Below are 20061 nucleotides of genomic sequence, written 5' to 3' on the forward strand. Positions count from 1 at the left end.
AGGACCTGCCACAGAGGCAGGCTGAGGTAGGGGGTGCCTTGTGGGGTGGGAGGGGACCTGGGGACACTGGTGCTGGGAAATTACACTGATGGATGGATGGGTGTTGGGACACTATATGACTGAAACCCAATCGTGAGCAGCTTTGCACTGCTCTAGCTCATGGTGATGCAACAAAATAAAAAATAAATCGGTCACGGTCCTCCCGTTGTTCATCGATTTGCTTGAGCGGGCCCAGTAACGCCTCCATTGTGAGACTTTCGTTGTTACTGTGTTTGGCATATCGAATACATCATGGGTAGCTTGCCAGGCTCTGCCATGCGGGCGAGATACTCTCGGGGGCTTGCTGGGCTCTCCGAGAGGGGCGGAGGAATCGAACTCGGGTCAGCCATGTTGGCTGCATGCATCCGCAGGAAGCCCTGTAAAGGAGACTTCCCTTGAGTGCAATCAGAACACTTGTCCCTGGCTTCCACAGCTGTCACACATGCACTATATTATCATTCTCCCCACCCCTCTCTGCTCTTTGCTTGTTATTTGGGGGTAGGGGGGCAGTCCATACCCAGCGGTGCTCAGGGGACCTTAAATGGCACCAGGGAAGTCAACCAAGGTGGGTGCACATAAGACAAACACTTGACAGCTGGTGTTATCTCTGCCCTGGTCTGGTATCTGGAATTCCATCTTGACTGTAGGGTAGGCCAGAGGGGGAGAGAAAGGAGAGAGGAGGGTGGGCAGAAGGGAGGCAACAGAGCAAGGGAGAGTTAAGAGAGAAGAGTTTCTGTCTTGGAGATGAATCTCCAAGGAGCTGCATGAGAAGGAGGTGAAAGTCAGTCTGAAGGCGAATAGAGCCAAGAGAACTTGCGAGTGTGCTCTTTGCCTCTGGTTCCCATGTTCGTTTGTAGGGATTAGACCTAGCAGTGCCAGGGAGACACACCCTGGCACCACAGCCCAGCCCTTTAGGCTGGGGCCCCGGTCCACGTTTCAGTTTTTATGCATTCTCTTCATGGGATTCTGCACTCCACACTTGAGGAGGCCCGTTTTAAGATAGTCTATCCCTTGCAACCCTATATTTAAATAGGTTTATAGACGCAAACTTTAAAGCGTGGTCTTCAATCACTGGAGCAGAAACCAGTGCTAGGGAGCAGAGCTGGAAAGTCAAAAACCACTCACCAGCCCATCGTCTTGGTTCTAACCGCCAGTCTACGAACTGGTTTGCAGGACAGAGACACAAAGTGGGAAAGATTGAAAAATGCGGCTTGCTTTATTTATTTATTTATTTATTTATTGCTTTCGGGGTCACACCCGGTGATGCACAGAGGTTTCTCCTTGCTCTGCACTCAGGAATTACTCCTGACAGTGCTCGGGGGACCATATGGGATGCTGGGAATCAAACCTGGGTCGGCCGCATGCAAGGCAAATGCCCTACCCGCTGTGCTATCACTCCAGCCCCAACAAATGCTGTTTTAAAGCATGATTTGAGGGCTGGAAAGATAGCACAGAGGGTCAACCCAAATTCAATCCTGGCACCACAGATGATCCCCCCAAGTTTCACCAGGAGTGATCCCTGAGCACAGAGTCAGGGTAAGCCCTGAGCACCACCAGGTGTGACTCAAAAACAAAACTGTAGCACTGTCCTCCCATTGTTCATCGATTTGCTCGAGCGAGCACCAGTAACATCTCCATTTGTGAGACTTATTGTTACTGTTTTTGGCATATCGAATACTTCACGGGTAGCTTGCTAGGCTTTGCCATGCGGGCAGGATATTCTCAGTAGCTTGCTGGGGCTCTCCAAGAGGGGCAAAAAAACAAAACAAAATTTAAAAAAATGAAAAATAAATAAAGTATGAATTTTACCATTAATTTGGGAGGTGGGCTATACCCAGCAGCACTCAGGGCTGACCCCTGGCTCAGTGCTTAGGAATCACTCCTGGTGGTGCTCTGAGGACCATAAGTGGTGGCAGGCTGAGACAGGGTGGGCCACTGGTAAACAAGCTTGGCAGCCCCTGTACGATCTCTCCAGTCCTAAAGCATGAATTTTAATATAAGATCTTTTCTTAATCAAATGCAGTTTCCTTAGAAACATTTTCTCTTCTAATTAGAAGTTTGAACCACTTAACATATTTTACATTTGTATTAGCCAGCGGGTTCTGTAATAAAAGCTTTTTCCCCGGAATTATACTTTCCAAAATTTCCTTCTTGAAATGAGATTATTATTCACGCTTATTTTAAAAAACCATGAGGGTAATAAGAAAGCCTTACTTTTCTCAGGCTAGGAATCTAGAAGTCATCATATGCACCTGTTATCTTCACTCATTCATTCAACCCAGAAGTATTTATCGATCATCTGTGGGCCCCTGGGTTTGATCTGCAGCGCCACTAAAGTGACAGTAATAATAAAGTCCTACAGTATGTGATTACTCATCAACAATTAGAAATCCCATTACATGGAAAAATGTTGATCATAAATATTCATTGATCTCTAGATCATCCCCAGGATCTTGGCCAAGTGCCCTCACACATAATCTGCTTATTTCATCTTTACAACAACTGTGATTGATGTAGAATGAGGGGCCGTGGTCACCCCCTCAGACCACACCCACACATGGCCTGGAGAGAGGGAATGTGGGGGCAGGGCCAGTGCTCAGGTTCCCCACCAGGAGCTGTGTCCCTGGGGAGCATTTAGTTTCTGCCTCTCCCCAAGCAAAGCCACTAAGTCATTAATATCCATCACACAGAGCTTCTAAAAGAACTAGATAAGGTAGTAGATGCACATGCCTCATAAACTTCAAAGTACTTTTTAGAATGTCATTATTGCGATAATTATCAACATAATCATTATTATGACCTCCTTATACCTAACCATTACTTTCTAGTTACTGGCAGTACTTTGCACAGTGAGGCCAATTTTACACGTGTTGGGTTATACTGGTGATCAATGACGCAGACTAGCTTAATTGATAATTATCCTAAAATCACTGGCTTTTAAATCATTTATCGGGACTGGGGGATGTCGCTCATGGTAGAAGGGCATGTTTTTCATGGAAGAGGCCCCCAGGCATTTGAGCACCCTACCAGACCAAATTATTAAATAAAGGATTCATTAAAGCCATTACTACACATAGTAAATTTTTCCCTTAAAATTCTCCATTAGGAAAAAAAAAGGAGAATTCTTATTCAGTCAAATGCCAGAGTCCAACAAAGAACTCCGAAGAAATACCATGACAGATTCTGAGAGATACAAGTGATCAAAGGAATATCCTGGAGAAGTGAAACCCACACCCCAAGGAGAAGAGCCATAAACACACAAACAAAAATGCCCTTTGAAATCCCAGATGGAGATCTGTTTTCCTCTTGGCATCTTTGTTAAGAAGCTATGCCTTTGTTGTTTCACAAATTTAAAAAAAAAAAAAGATAATGGACACCCCCAGACACACATCCAGATGTTCACGAATATTCATGATGTGCTTCCAATCTGCTCTGGACCTGCCCTTGATTTACTCTTGATTAAGTTCTATCAGATTCTACTGGAGCCCGTGAGATAAATGGCAGAAATTTAGAACATCTTCATATTCTAAATAAATGCTGAACATTTCTCATGCCACCCCTTATAAATAAATGATACAAGCACGAGCCACAGAAGTCAGAGATGAAGAAAGTGGCTTGTGCATGAACCGAAGACCCTATACCACCAGAGAGCTATAAATGATGCCCCACTTCTGACACAGGTTGACAGGTGAGGAGAAGCTAGATCAACTTTGTTTCTGAGAGACTGGAGACAGGAGAACAGCTGAGCTCTTCAGAGCACTGAGATGTATCTTCCAATCTCACCAAATGACATGGCAGTGTCTTTGCAGACAATGAGGGTTGAGAAGCCTGAATATGGATGCAGAGAGATAGTACAGTGGGTAGGGCAATCGCCTTGCATGCAGCTAACACGTGGTCAAATCCCGCCATTCCCTGTGATTCCCCAATAGTACCCTGAGCACAGCCAGAAGTAACTCCAGAGTGCATGAACCAGGAGTGATTCCATCACAGAGCCAGGAGTAACCCCTGAACATTGCCCAAAAACCACACACACACACACACACACACACACACACACACACACACACACACACATACACACACACACAGAGTCAAAGTGGGCCAGAGACATGGCTCAAAACACTGGAGCACATGCAGTGCTTGCAGGAGGCCAGGGTTTGATTCCCTGTCACCACCTGGGTCAAGCACGGCCTGGTGTGGCCAAATAAAGTTCCTCAAACCTGCAAACCCAACATTTGACCATCATGCTTTCCTCTAACCCCTTATAAGACAGTAATTTTAAGATGGTAAAATGCTTAACACCTCAAAACAGAAAGCCCAGCAGGTCCAAATAAAAGGGTGAGCTGGCTCAAAGAGGGTGACCGCCAGCCCAGTGTGAGAACCATGCAGGCTTGCCCCAGCTCTGCACGGTGCCAGGGCACCACCAGGCCTAAGCAAAACTGAATCACTGAGCCAGAACACCGAAGCCTCAGTCTGTGGAACCCCCGAACCCCCAAGGCTGCTGGAGAGATCGCTATTAAAAATCAAAAGCCAAGGGCCAGAGAGATAATAGAGGAGTTTAAGGCACTTGCCTTGAGTGAAACAGATCCCAGTTCAAATCCCTGGAGCCACATATGGTCCCCCAGCATGGCCAGAGCTTTCTCTTCAACAGAGTCAGGAACAGTCCCTGACCACTTCCAGATGTGGCCCAACACCCCAAATTAAAAAAAAAAACCAAAACCAAAACCACAAACAAAAAACTACTAATAATAGGGTGTAATAACCTAACTGGAGGTAGCCTGAGAAAGTTCTAGTCATTGCAGTTCTCAGCCTTCTCTTTCTGCTTGTTCTGGAGAGAATGCAGTATCCACTAAGGCCTGTGAGTAAGGAGCCCTTGCCGCAGATCACCGTGAAGCCTCCCAGGCCTGCTCAGGGCACGTCCCATCTGAGTATGGCTTCTCAATCCCCAGAAAGGGACTTGGAAGGTTCAGTGGGCCCCTCCATCTTCTCCAGGCCCCCAAATTTAGACTTTCTACTATTATCAACAATATTAAAGGTATGGCCACAGATGCTCACTCTTGGGCCCTGCGTATAACCAAAACTTTAAATACTGTCTCAGCGCCACAATGTGTGCTACCCAGTGATGTATTCAAATAGCCCATCACTAGCTTGTGATCGGCATCAATACATCACACGGTAATCTTCCAACTTAAAAGCACTGCACTGTTCAATGTAAACATTTAGATCACACTACAGTTTGGGAGACCTGGCTTTAAGATTCCAGGGCTCCACAAAAAAACATGATACCACCCCGTCTTCCCAGGTAGACTGGTCTGGACTGAGAACTCTGGGGTCTTCTCAGATTGGGGGATGGCAGATTTCCTTCTGTCTAAAGGTCCAGCAGCCTGTATCTGGGGCTGCAGAGATAGTACAAGGGTCCATGCATTTGTCTTCCACATGGCCAAGCCCTGCTCAATGCTTACCACCACCGATGGTCCTCTGGGCACCACCAGGAGTGATCCCTGAGCATCCCTAGGTGATGCTTGGAAGCAAAAACAAAGAAGCTGCCATTGTTGATTCTCCTTTGAAAAGTGGATGAAGAGGGGTTGGAGCGATAGCACAGCGGGTAGGGCGTTTGCCTTCCATGTGGCTGACCCGGGTTCAATTCCCAGTTTCCCATATGGTCCCCTGAGCACCGCCAGGAGCAATTCCTGAGTGCAGAGCCAGAAGAAACCTCTGAGCATCGCCAGGTGTGACCCAAAAAGAGAAAAAAATGTGGGTGAAAGCATTCAACAGTGTGACGATATAGCACACGTCTAACGTGACCATTCTCATAAACGTGCATGTGATCTCCAAAAGTGTAAGAGAATGGAAGGACACTTGTACGTGCCTCTCAGAAAGCTCCTAATGATGACAGCTACAGACACCAAGATCAGACCTCTTTAGGGGCTGCATGAATCTGGTACAACCCCCCAAATGTGGCCTATGTTAGCGGCCTGAGCAGTTGGTGACAAATGCGACTTTGTCTGAGAAGAGTCAGTGCACAGAGCTGTGCTACCATCTGGCTTTAGACATAAAGCCTCAGTGTATCCGATGTGGGGGTGTGAGCGCAGAGTCAGCTCAGCCGCGAACGCCCAGTTTCCGGCTGCAGTCCGCAGAAGATGCAGCAGCCCAAAGAAGCAAAAGCGTCAGGTGAGACAGCCGGCAGGAAAACAGAGACCAGCGCCCTTCCCAGCAACAGCTGGGCTCTGGCTGGGAAATCATCTGCAACCCAGTGCACATTCTTATCCCTGGAAAGGGAAATGCGAATTCGCCTGCCTGGTGGTTTCCCGGGCTCCTGGGAACATCTGGAACCTGACCTGGACACAGTTCACTTTCCACATCACGGTCTCCATGATTCAGGGCAATCAAAGGTATACAGGAAACCTGTTTTCCTCACACTGTGACACCTCCCACCAGTAACAAAGGAAGATGCAGCCCATCTCTGCAGAAAATCTGCAGAGGCCATGCTTGGCCCAGATGTACCATGATTGTGAAATGGCAATTATTTTTGTTTTGTCTGGTGAAAGGGGACCAGAGCCATATTCCAGGATCCCGTTTCATGTCATGAACAATCCACTTGTGCAAGAACTGGAACTGCATGGGTCTTTGGACCTTGGATTCTGGCCACACTGAACTTCCCCCAAAGGTCTGTCAAAAGTCCATTTCACCCAGAGCGGAGCAATAGTCCAGTAGGGAGGGCATTTGCCTGGCACGAAGCCGACCCATGTTCGATTCCCAGCATCTCATATGGTCCCCTGAGCAATGCCAGGAGTAATTCCTGAGTGCAGAGCCAGGAGTAACCCCTAAGCATCGCTGGGCCTGGCCCAAGTCCCACCGCCTGCCAAAAAAAAGTCTATTTCTCATCACCCTCTGAATTTTGTACCTCTGCACAAAATGTGTCCTCTGTCCTAAATATTCTGCACTATCCAGACACACCCACCCTCAGCTATGTCAGGTCTTCTTTCTGCTGGGGCATTTATAACCATCTCCTCCAGGAAGGCCTCTAAGGCTTCCCTAACCTGAGTCAAGAGCTCTTGCATATCTGCGCAGCATTGAGTAGTTCACCTCTTGGCCTCCTGTTCCTTTTCTACTGCTTACTTGGCTACTGCCTGGAGAGATGGTGCAGGACTTAAGGTACTTACTTGCTTTGTATGTGATTCAAATCTGCAGCATGACACATGTTCCCCAAAGAATAGGCAGGAGTGATCTCTGAGCACAGAATCATGGAGTAATCCCTCAGTACCAGTGGATGTGACAGGAAAACATGAAATGAATAAGGGAGTTGGGACCTCTTTGAGGGAAGAGAAGTAATTCTCTATTGTTTTAAAAGTTGTAGGCTCGATACTCAGTATATACAAATATCATACATATCATATATATTCATATATGTATATGTATATATTGTTTTAGTGTTTGGGCCAGACCCAGCAATACTCAGGCATTACTGCTTGCTCTGTGCTCAGGATTCACTCCTGGTGGTGTGTGGGGGATTATATGGGATGCCAGGGATTGGACCCAGTCAGTTGTGTGCAAGGCAAACACCCTACCTGCCATACATAGGGGCTCAGGTCTCTACATATAATTTTTTTTCTTTTTGGGTCACACCCAGCGATGCTCAGGGGTTACTCCTAGCTCATGCACTCAGGAATTACTCCTGGCACTGCTCGGGGGACCATATGGGATGCTGGGAATCGAACTCCGGTCATTCATGTGCAAGGCAAATAACGTCCTACCCACTGTGCTATTGCTCCAGCCCCTATATAATTTTTTTTAACTGGATGGTGCAGAGGAGATTGGCCCCCACACGGCAATGCTCAGGAGCAGAGTTCACGGGACCATATGCGGTGGCAAGGATTTGAACCAGGATTGGGAGGATGCAAGGCAAGCACCTTAACCCTCATACTAGCTCTCCAGCCCTGTAGCACTGTAGAACTGCCCTCCCGTTGTTCATCGATTTGCTCGAGTGGGCACCAATAATGTCTCACAACAAATTGTGAGACTCGTTCCAATATGTCACGGGAAGCTTGCCAGGCTTTGCTGTGCGGGCGAGATACTCTCGGTAGCTTGCCAGGCTCTCCAAGTGGGGCAGAGGAATCGAACCCGGGTCGGCCGCATGCAAGGCAAATGCCTTACCTGCTCTGCTCTCGCTCCAGCCCTAACGAGGGAAAAATCACTTTTAATGTAGGGATAAGGATCCCACTCAGAGATGTTCTGGACCCACCAGGGCTACCCTGGACTGTGTCATGCTGTCCCCTGCCCCCTTGACCCACGTCCCCAGCTCCTTCTTAAATATTTGTAAATAATCACACATCCGTGAATTCAACAAGATCTATACCCAGAACCTGCCACCCGCCAGATGCTGTTGTCTTTGGTGAATACTAAAGGGAGTGAAACAAACTGTCAATGTCTCTGGCCTTGATCGGGACTGATAGGGACTTTCCAGGCCTCTCCAGGCCAACAGATCAGTCCGGCCGGCATCCAGACAGCGGGTGGCGGAGGCCAGACACCCCCACTGTGTGACACAGGGCCATGTGTGGTTCCCACTTGTGCCTTTTTATTTTTTCTCCTTTTTTGGGGGGGGGAGGTCACACCCGGTGATGACAGGGGTTACTCCTGGCTCTTCACTCAGGAATTACCCCTGGCAGTGCTCAGGGGACCATATGGGATGCTGGGAATCAAACCCGGGCGGCCGTGTGCAAGGCAAAAGCCCTACCTGTGGTGCTATTGCTCCAACCCCCCATTTGTGCCTTTTGCTGGGGTTTCTGCAGTTTCTGCTTAGTTCTCTGGTAGTGTGGGGTGAAGCCTGGTCTAGCAAACAAAAGCTGGGATGAGTATCTGGGGTGCTGTGCTTATGCTCCTGTTCACAAGGGCCACCACCAAGCATCGTTCTGCTGTCACCTCCATCATTTATTTGTCCTCCCTGACCTAATGTCTGGCAAACAGCTCTCCAGGTCCATCTTCCTAACACCTTCAGGTGCACAGACAGGTAAACTGAGCTTAACAAACCAGTCCACTACCTCAAACAGAACCACCAGATAACGGTCCCAACAATTTACAAAACAGGGTGATTGGGGGGTGGGGGAGGGGCTGCGAGGGCTGGGGCATCTGCCTTGCACATCGGTTCAATGCCTGGCATTTCATATTGTACCCTCAGCATCGTCAGGAGTGATCCTGGAGCACAGAGCCAGGACCTGACCATTGCCGGGAATGACCCAAAAACAATGATCACAATCACCCTGTTGTTCGTTGATTGCCTCGAGCAGGCACCAGTAACGTCTCCTTCTTCCTAGCCCTGAGATTTTAAAAGAGCCATTTCAATGCTCTTTCAGGATTAGGAGAATGAGATCCATCATTGTTACTGGTATTTGGCATATCGAGTACGACACGGGGAGTTTGCCAGACTCTGCTGTGTGGGCAGGATACTTTTGGTAGCCTACCAGGTTCTCCAAAGGAAAAATAAGATAATAAGATGTTGTGAGGCTGCGAATGTGGCCACGCACTTCCGGGAGCTGAGTTTTATAGTCTCTGCATCTTGGCTGTTGATGGGACCAACCTGGCGCTGGTGGCAGCCTACCTACTGGAAGATGGGGGGTCTGGGCAGAGAAGGCCCAGTCCCAATCCGAGTAGGCTTGGAGACCTCCGCCCCGGGACCCGCATGCCTGGGTTCCTCTGCCAGTTTTTTCATGCATGAGGCCTGTCCAGACATGTGGAGAGTGGTCCCAGCATGGCCGTAGCTGGCTCCGGAACAACATCAACAAAAATGCTGATTTGATTGAGACTGTTGGCTTCTAAGGGGCCGGGGAAGGTAGAGGTGGTTATTTCTGACCTTCCCCCTTTCACTGCACATGTATGTGAATCCAGGTCCCAGGGCCTTATCCTACAGGATCCTGCTACAGATGGGGACTCTGTCTCCAAGGCTGTACTGCCCCAACACCCTAAAAACTTGACTCCTGCCAACCCCAAGCAGATGCAACCATGAAGAGGCCGAGGAGGTAGTGAATTGTTGAGGACGAGAGGCTACCTTGTGTGTCCCTTTTTGACAGTGTCAAAGCGATGACAGCTGTCAGACTTAGCATCACCAGAGATGGGCCCATTCCGGGCCAGGAAAGTGACAGCCCTCTCCAAATGGAGCTGCTCCCAGCCAAAATGACACGCAGGGCCAGGACAGGTGCCAACTGTGGCACTACGGGCCGCTCCCTGCTGCATCCATCGCCAGATCTGACGTGCCAAGTCCCCAGCAGGCCGAGGCTACCTGCCAAACACAAAGGTTCCCCGGGGCCCCTTGGAGGCTAAATAAAAACGCTCGCCATCGTGATAAATCTGCATCATCAGCACGTTTAGACAGGGATAATATTCACCCATCTGCACACTCCGTGGCTGCCACAGAAACCGATGGGCCCCCAAAATGCTTGCCCAAGTGCCACCATGCAGTGGGGGGGCTGGTTGGTGAAGTCCTGGAGATGCGGCTTCCTGTCCCATCCAGAAAGCAAATTACTAAGGCACGGATGCAAAGCTAAGTTTCCCAGGGCTGACTGCGCCAAGCGCCTCCCAGGGCAGAATGTCTCTCTAGTGTCTATACTCTGCTGACGGCTAACTCTGCAGAACAGCACCTTCGTTTTCCCCCTCTTCTTAAAGCCGAATGCAAACTGCTGCCCACCATCTCAAGGCGACCTCTCAGCTCCCCTAATTTCATCCCCACAGGTTTTTCGATCAAAGAGAGCCAAGGCTTGATGAACCCATCACCCCAGGTACTCCCACATACGATGATGTTCCAAATCTGTTCGCAATCTTTTTCCAACTGTAGCCCCTTCAAGATCTTGTTTCCTTCCCGTGCCCCAGCCTACTGGCTGATCCTTAGTCTCATGCCTCAGGCCCCATGTACGTCATTTTTTTAACCCCCTTGGAATAGCCTGGACTATAGTCCGCCGTTGAGAGAGACTGCTCTAGATAAGGCATTTTTTGAATTGGGGTTGGTTGGCTGTGACACTTACGAGCTTACTCCTGGCTCTGTGCACAGGCTCACTCCTGGTGTTGCTGGGAGACAGAGGGGGTGTGCAGGGGGGTTATGTGGTGCCAGGGATCAAACTGGGGTCACCTACATGTAAATCAAGACACTTAACGATCTCTCTGGCCCTAAATAAGGTTAGTTGGTTTTTGTTTTGTTTTGTTTTTGTTTGGGGGCCACACAAGCTCAGGATTTACTCCTGGTTCTGCTCTCAGGAATCACTCCTGGCAGTGTTCAGGGGACCCTATGCAGAGTCGTGATCAAAGCCGGGAGGCTGTGTACAAGGCAAGATGTTCTATCTCTCACCTCCAAAAATAAGGTGGTTTTTTTGTTTGTTTGTTTATTTTTAAATGCAGGTACAGCAAATCTAGGGCCACGGTCCAAATGGTTTTTACTCTAATTTGTTACTCTCTCCTCATCAAGTGTCCCGAAGCATCCCACATTCAACTCTGATGCCTCTCATGTTCAACTGTCATGCATCACATATTCCACTCTGACGAGGCTCCCCGCCGGCAGAGAGCTTAGCAAGCTGCAGGTAGGCCTTTCAGATCCCAAGGAGCTCCTACCGTGAGGCAGGAAAGGAAATGGCTCCACTGGTCCAAAGTCTAGAAATGCCACTGCAAGGGGAGGCATCGAGACAATGTGATGGATGGAGGTACAGCTGCTCTGGAAAATGATTTCCCACCAGGATTCCATCTGCAATGAGCAGGAGCATTCAGGAAGTCGCCAGTATGACTTCCTTAGCATGAAGTGAACGGAGGGTAATCCTTCCAGGGCATCAAACCCTTCCAGGAGGGGGCTCAAAGTATAGTGTGGACCAGAGATCCCGGGTTCAATTCCCAGCACCACAATGATAGCAAAGCACATCTAACAGACGCCCTGAGTCCCATTCCCTGACAGCCATGTGCAAAGCATAGCACATCTATGGTCTGTGCAGCTAGAGTGTTAAGGTAGGAACAGGCGGGCAGGGTGCCAGCTCGTTTAGTTGATCATTTTTTACATCTCACCTACAGACGAGGGATCCAGTCAAAAGATCACAGGAGGACTGGGAGCGAGAGAAAGCAGCAAATGAAAGGAAGGCAAATGCTCCCTTCGGTCCCTCACCTGCGCCCTGAGAGACGGCAGGACAGTGAAGGTTCTTACCCACATGGCTATGGCAAATACCAATGAGAGGTCACAGATGGGGGTCAGAGTGAGAATACAATGGGGAGGATGCATGCCTTACACACAGCCAACCCGGGTTCAGTCCCCTGCATCCCATATAGTCCCCTGAGCCCACCAGGGGTAATTCCAGAGTTCAGAGCCAAGAGTAACCCCGAAGCATTGTCAGGTGAGACCCCCCCCCAAAAAAAAACAAAGTAAACAAAAAATAGAGGATGCAGATGACAGGATACCAGCTGCAAATTCAAGACCAGGAATGCATACACTGGACAGAGAACAGCAGAGGGAGAAAACCACGCCATCTTACACAGTTGGTGAAGGACAGAACCGACACATCATAATCAGGAACAGGTATCCAGGGACAGGATAAGTGACATCAGGACAAGGATGATAGGAGAGGGTTGAACACTGGGGAGGCACGCAGACCCATCTACTTGAACTGTATAATAAAAACTTTAACTTCTTTTTTTGTTTGCTTTGAAGGCTAGAGTGATAGCACAGAGGTAGGGCATTTGCCTTGCACGTGGCCAGTCCGGCCAACCTGGGTTCAATTCCTCCGCCTCTCTCAGAGAGCCCAGCAAGCTACCAAGAGTATTTCATCTGCACGGCAAAGCCTGGCAAGCTCCCTGTGGCATATTCAATATGCCAAACACAGTAACAACAAGTCTCATTGTGGAGACGTTACTGGGCCCGCTCGAGCAAACTGATGAACAACGGGAGGACAGTGCTACAGTGCTACAGTGCTTTGGGGGCCCCACCTAGTGGTGCTCAGGGCTTTCTCCTAGCTGTGTTCAGGAATAACCCCTGGTGGACTCGCGGGACCATATATTTACCGGGGATAGAACCTGGGTCAGCTGTGTGCAAGGCAAGTGCCTTATCCACTGAACTATCCCTCTGGCCCCCAATAAGCTAACTTCTTAAGCATCTGAATTTTCTCTGCAAATCTTTTGTAGGGTTCTCAGGAGCCCATGAGCTCAGGAATAAGCATACTTTTGTGCTAACAAGAGCAGTCTCCTTTCGCACCTGTGTGCGTCCTGGAATTTCACTGGGGGAGGGTTTGCCCGTGCTGATTTGGGATCTCCCTGATCTCACTCATTACAGCATAAAGGATGGAACCGAGCTAGCTGCCTGGCCTAAATCATCTCCCATCAATTTTACCCACCACCCCATTCCTGCACCTCTGATGAGAACTAATTAAGCGCCTGTGGTGTTCCAGGTCCCCAGACTCTCCTTTGCAGCTCCGAAAGAGAATGCTGCCAAATCAGGCCCATCTGTCTAAACGGGAAGGCGTGATTCAGCCCACCGCCAAGCCCACCACCTTCCGTTCCTGCCTCGAAGCTGCCTTCCAAGGTACTGAAAAACTAGGAAAGGCTACCAGTTCCCCTCCTGCTTTCCCCCAGTGAGAACCTGATGAAGACGCGGCCTCATTCCCGGCCTCCATCACGCCTGAGCAAGGGGGAAGCATCCCCGAGGCCACCACAGAAGGCCACGTTCAAGGTCAATGGTACAACTTTCAAGAAATTCTAATGACAACAGCGATCAAGTTGTTGTCCTGCCGCAGTCTTGCCAAAAGGAAAAACTTTTTTTTTCATTAATTCTGCCCCAACAGGCGAGTCTAATTAATTTTAATGGAACTGGTGAGTCGCTGGCCACATGAGGTTGCTCTCCACCCAGGGAGGAAATATATAATCTTGCCATTCACTAAAGACAGTTGGAAGGGAGGTGCTCTTGCAAAGCGTATCGGGGACTGAGGATCAGTCACTATTTGATGGCCATTATGTCACATTACTCCTACCCTGGGCTTGATATTGAACCAGTGGCCACTTGGGACATGTGTCTCTGGGATGGGGTCCTCAGGTTCCCAGGCACCACTTGAGAGCCTCGAACCAGCCCCCAGTGAAAAGCCCGTTTGTCACTCCCTGCAAGACTTGATCGCAGCTCATACCATTGGGGAGCGCGGCACGGATGCGCTGAACTGGGGCGTAGCTCAGCCTTGCACGTGGAGGCCCAGTGTTCACATCCTTCTTCAGAGATCTGATGCCTGCTGCCCCCGCCCCCAGCCCCCGGACGCCGCCCACTCACCACGTCCAGGTCCTGGGAGACGCGACGCTTGCGCAGTTCCTCCATACGCTCGCACACGTCCGAGAAGCAGGTATTGTAATAGTCTGCGTACTGCTGCGCCAGGTCATCGATGGTGCCCAGGGAGCCGTCCTAGAGGGAACGGAACAGGCAAAGAACACGGTGGTCAGTCCTCCTGCATAAAGACAGGGGCTCAGCAGCGAGATCTGGGGCTGAACCAAAGCCAGAGGCCAGGCTGGGGGAGGGGTAGTGTGTGATGCCCCATCACACTCTGCTAACCCCATCCTGTCCTTCCTAGCTGGGCACGGAGGATGCCAGGACTATGCTGCAAATGCAATCAGGGCTGTGGTTGTGTCACAGAACCTTTTTTGAGAGACTAGGGGGTAACCAACCCCCGCCCCCCCCCCCAAAAAAAAAGAGCAGTGATTCTGAACTCTGTGCTCAGGGGTCACTCCTGATGGAACTCAGGGAAAATCTATGAGGTGCTGGGGGCTATCGAAACCAGGCAGGCAAATGCCTTAATTCCTTCTCTGTCTCTGTCTCTGTCTCTGTCTCTCTCTCTCTGCAGCCCCAGAACCAAATACCAGCACCCCACTCCTTGGCATTCTGATGAGCGCCTGAAAATTCAGTACTGAGTGGTCAAGCTTGCCTGGGTGCCATACCCTCCCATGACACCTCAGAAAGTGGACAGCCAGGAGTAAGCCCCAAGCACCACCAGGTGTGGCCCCCCCAAAAACTTGAAAACAAAATTCTGCAAAGTATGCATGAAATATGGTAAAGGGCAAGATTTGGGGCCACACCTGGTGGTGCTCAGGGTTTACTCTTCCGGCTCTATGCATAGGAATTACTCATGGTAGGTTAGGGGGACCACATGAGATGCCGGGGATCAAACCGAGGTCTGCAGCATGCTAGGTAAGCACCCTACCCACGGTACTATTGCTCTGGCCCCAATTTTTATTCTTTTCATCTTTCAGAAAAGTATCTCCCTGCCTCTTTCACCCTCTAACATGCCTTCAATAGGGCTGTGAATGAATGCGCTTCTCCAGACAGGCAAGGAAAATTACTCTACCCAGATACACCAAGAAAACACAGTGGGATATGGGGGGCTTTGTACACCCAGCCGTGCTCAGGGGCCACCCTGAGCGCTACTCGACGGACATGCAGTGCCAGGAAGTGAAGTCAGGTCTTCACCTTCTAACTGTGCTCAGCTTCTCACACTCTTTCCAATCAGGAAAACTCAACTTTTTGGCACGAAGCCACACACTTTAAGGGCCTGGTCAGAGCAAGGCCAGTTAATTTTCAAGAAGGGAGCTGAGAACACAAAATGGAGGTAAGACAGCCTCTTCAACAAATGGTACTGGGAAAACTGGATAACTTTGTATAAGAAATTAAAGCTGGATCTGTATCTTACACCACACACAAAAGTCAATTCAAAGTGGACCTTGAGATCTGACCAGAAACTATCGAGTCCACTGAGAAAAATATAGGCAGGACGCTCTAAGATCTGGGCCTCAAAGGCATCTGCAGTGATCTGATACCACTGGCAAAGGCAACACAATGAAAAATAAACAAATGGGACTACATAAAGTTAAAGAGCTTCTTTATGGCAAAAGAACAAACACTGTCCTCCCATTGTCCATCGATTTGCTCGAGTGGGCCCAGTAACGTCTCCATGTTGAGACTTTTTGTTACTGTGTTTGGCATACTGAATACATCACGAGTAGCTTGCCAGGCTTTGCCATGCGGGCGAGATACTCTCGGTAGCAAAAGAAACATGGGCTAAATCTGAAAGAACAGAATGGAAAAAAATATTTGCATTCAACACTATATATATGTATATATCATATAAAATATATACCGGAATATGTATAAAGTACTCACACAGATCAACAACAAAAAAATTCAAAAATTTATTAAAAACTGGGGAGAAGAGATAGACACTTCTCAGAGGGAGACAAGTGGATAGCCAGTGGGCCCTCCCGTTGATCGTCGATTTGCTCGAGCGGGCCCAGTAACGTCTCCATCGGAGACTTTGTTGTTACTGTGTCTGGCATATCGAATACTCTCGGTAGCTTGCCGGGCTCTCCGAGAGGGGCGGAGGAATCGAACTCGGGTCGGCCATGTTGGCCGCTTGTAAGGTGAACGCCCTACCCGCTGTGCTATCGCTCCAGCCCAGTAGAAACATGAGAAAATGCTCACCATTAACTATAATCAGAAAAATCCAAATCGAGATGACAATGAGATGCATCTCACAATAAGAATTGGCATTAACCAAAATAGAAGGAACAGACGCCGGAGCAATAATATATAGCGGGTAGGGTGTTTGCCTTGCACACAGCCGATCCAGGTTTGGTCCTCAGCCCCCTATGTTCCCCTGAGTCGACTAGGAGTGATCCCTGAGCACAGAGCCAGGAGTAAGCCCTGAGCACCTCTGAGTGTGTCCCAACCCGGCCTCCCTGTCCCACTCCCTTCTCCCCTTCCCCCCACCCCCACCAGAATCAAAACCAAAAGTAGTAGGAACAATCTGTGTTGGAGGGAATGTGGTGAAAAGGTCATGGCCCACTTCTGCTTTTGTTAATTTTAAAGAACTATAAGCACAGAAAAACAAATGAAAAACAACATTTTTAAAAAAAAAAGATGTTTCATTTATTGTGAGTTTCGTTTATGGGAACCCAGTCTCTCTATTGGGTCACTGCCTGAGTCCCTGGAACCGGTTTCAGGAAGAAATTTTACAAGACCAGGAATTAAGACACTTTCCTTGAATGTGGCTGACACAGGCTTGACCCCTGGCACTACATGATCCCCTGATGCTTCCAGGAGTGATCACAGAGCTAGGAGTAAGCCCTGAGCATGGCAGCATGGCAGGCGGACCCAAAACCTCAATAAAACCAACACAAAACCAGTAAGATCTGAACCTGAGAAGATGCCTGAGCTAAATTGATTCCTTCCCTTCATTCTGTCTGTCCGTCTGGGGTGACAGACAGAGGGCATGATACTCTACACACCTACTGTCAAGTTTCCCAGCAGGAAATCCTATGGATCTGGAGGAGGAGGAAACTGCAGGCAGCAAAACCACACTCGGGTGCCCGGCAGCCAAACAGCACCAAGACCGCACTCCTGAGGCTAGTCTTTGCCTGGACGACAGCCACAACAAGAAAAATCTACAAACTCAAAGCAGCCTCCCAGCCCGGGGGTTAAGACGCTAGCCCGGCATGTGGTTAACCTCAGTTCAATCCCTAGCACTGAACAGGATCCCTGAGAACCCAGCAAGGAGTGGCCCCTGAGCACCATCTGGTATGACCCAAAGACAAGACAAAAGTAAACTGAGCGCCTCCTCTTTCACTTAGTCTAAAGTGCCTGGACCCAGCCACCAAAGTGATGGCGGCTCACCATCAGCCCCCCTCCCCTGAGCGTCTTCCCAGGCCACCCACACATCCTAAAAAATTGCCAGTCTGGCCCTTGGGATCCCTCTGTCTCTGCACCCCAAATGCAGCCCGCTGAGAGAGAGGCTGCAGCTCACAGCCTTGGGGGCTCAGAGAAGCCAGGGAGCAACTTGCAGCCCTCCTGACCCTGCTAGCCTCTCTCCCCAGCACTGCAGGAACTGTAGGAAAGCTCTAGAAAATATGGTAGGAAAGAACCAAGTGAAAAAGCAGCAACCCGAAAGGATCACCAAGCACTGGGCAGAAGCACCCATACAGTTCTGAAGACACAGGAAGTGGGGTTACCTCGAGCATCTTTCCTTGATCATCCTAGGACAGATGCTCCCATCTCCTGGGCACTTGCCAAGAACCTGCTATGTCCTTAGTCCCTTCTCCAGCTCCAATCAATGAGGACCAACAACTTCCCCAAGTGACTTGAAGGTAGGTTGGTTGCTACCGTGCCCAGGGGCACATGGGGGCCCAGCAGTGCCGGGGGGAGGGAGGGGGTTGGTACTAGGGCTTTACTCAGGCAAGGCATGTGTACTACCACTTGAGCCTAACCCGTGAGAACCCAGTTTCAAAGCTATCACCCTGATCTATTCCCCACAGCAACCGGGGCCCTTGGACTTCTTACAGTTGTACACTGGAGAATGTGATGCTATCTTCGTCCAGAAACTTCTGCCTTCATCCCCCCCTTCAGGAGATGAAACATACCCGGCCCCTTTGCCCTTATACAACATCTCCATCTCTAAACCCCCTGAGTGAACCTGTGAGTGCCGATCTTCATTTTCACCTTTCCCTGGGCTACTGTTTGTTTTTCTGCTCCAAGGACCAAGTGGTACCAGAGAACTCAGGTGCCTGGATGTGAAACTTGGGCTGGGTCCAGTCCTCTGAGCTGTCACCCCAACTCCTGGCTGCTGTTCTTGATGGAAACTAAACCCTCCCATCTCCCCACCTCATTCACAATTGCACAGTACAAGCCCAAAGCACTCAATCTGAAGTCAATCGTGATTTCTAGCTGCTCAAAAGTGACCAATTTCCCTGTCCATAAATTACACCACTAATCACAACTGTTTTCTTAGAAAAATCAAGACCACTGCTCACTGCACACAGAAATAATGAGGTATATCTGTGTTCAAATTACGTTTTCCTTTTTCTCTTCTCTCTCTCTCTCTCTCTCTCTCTCTCTCTCTCTCTCTCTCTCACACACACATACCCCTAACATAAGGATTCTTCAGTTTTCAAGCTTCCAAACGCAGCATCAAAACTTTTTCTGCCAGAGAAAAAGTGTTCTCTGAGTATTCCTCATGCCCACTGACTCACGACTCCCCAATAACTGGGGGACCTGGAATGAATGAGTATCTCTGGCATGGGAGGCAGAAGACAGCTGTTCAACTCAGTTCAGGCCCAAAACAGCAACTTTTCACACCCAGCAACAGGCAGCGAGAGTCGCTTCTACTATTTATGGGCAGCATGGCACAGCTGCCCATAAATTTTCCCACGTCGCTTTCCAGATGTGCCCTAAGCCCCCATTATTGCCTCTTTCATCAGCCTGGATGATTTAAAGGGCAGGAAAGGCACAGGAAGGAACAAATGTGTATACTGGCCCGAGAGACAGTGATGGGGAAGCAGGGTTTGAGCGGGCCTCCATCCCCAGCATCACTCCTAGTCCCCTGAGCATCACTGGGTATGGCCTCAAAGCAACAACAAAAAAAAATGTGTGTTCTTTAAAAAGTAGGTCTTGGGGGCTGGAGCAATAACACAGCGGGTTCGATTCCCGGCATCCCATATGGTCCCCCGAGCAGCGCCAGGAGTGATTCCTGAGTGCAAAGCCAGGAGTAACCCCTGAGCATCGCTGGGTGTGACCCCCTCCCAAAAAAAAAAAAAAAGTAGGTCTTGAAGGGTCTAAATAGTACAGAAAGGAAAACGTGAGACTAGAGCGATAGTACAAAGGGCAGGGGGCTTACCTTGCATGCAGCTGACCCAGGTATGCCCCCTCACCCCCCATCTCCACCCCCCTGCCCCCGCTCCACATGTTCTCCTGAGTCCATCAGGAATGAATTGTGAGTGCAGAGCCAGGGGTAAACCAAAACAACTTTTTTTTAACTTTTTGGGTCACACCTGGCGATGCACAGGGGCTACACCTGGTTCTACACTAAGGAATTACATCTGGCAGTTCTCAGGGAACCATATGGGATGCTTAGAATCAAACCCACGTCAGCTGCATGCAAGGCAAACACCCTACCCACTGTACTATCACTCCAGCCCCCAAAACAAAAACAAAAAATTTTTTTAAAAAGAAAATGCTTGCAAGGCATGCAGCTGACCCATTTTATC

General features: G+C 49.4%; 1 protein-coding gene across 3 annotated transcripts in view; it reads right to left on the reverse strand.

The window, feature by feature from the left end:
- Positions 1-20061, reverse strand: part of SASH1 (SAM and SH3 domain containing 1) — a 212438-nt gene that overhangs the window by 150099 nt on the left and 42278 nt on the right. For all 3 annotated transcript variants that reach the window (XM_056126078.1, XM_056126077.1, XM_056126079.1), the window contains exon 2: positions 14309-14437. In XM_056126078.1, coding sequence (XP_055982053.1) covers positions 14309-14437 — 129 coding nt within the window. The remainder of the gene's footprint in view (positions 1-14308; positions 14438-20061) is intronic.

Source organism: Sorex fumeus, unplaced genomic scaffold (genome assembly GCF_029834395.1).
Source record: "Sorex fumeus unplaced genomic scaffold, SorFum_2.1 ptg000061l, whole genome shotgun sequence".
NCBI classification, from domain to species: domain Eukaryota; kingdom Metazoa; phylum Chordata; class Mammalia; order Eulipotyphla; family Soricidae; genus Sorex; species Sorex fumeus.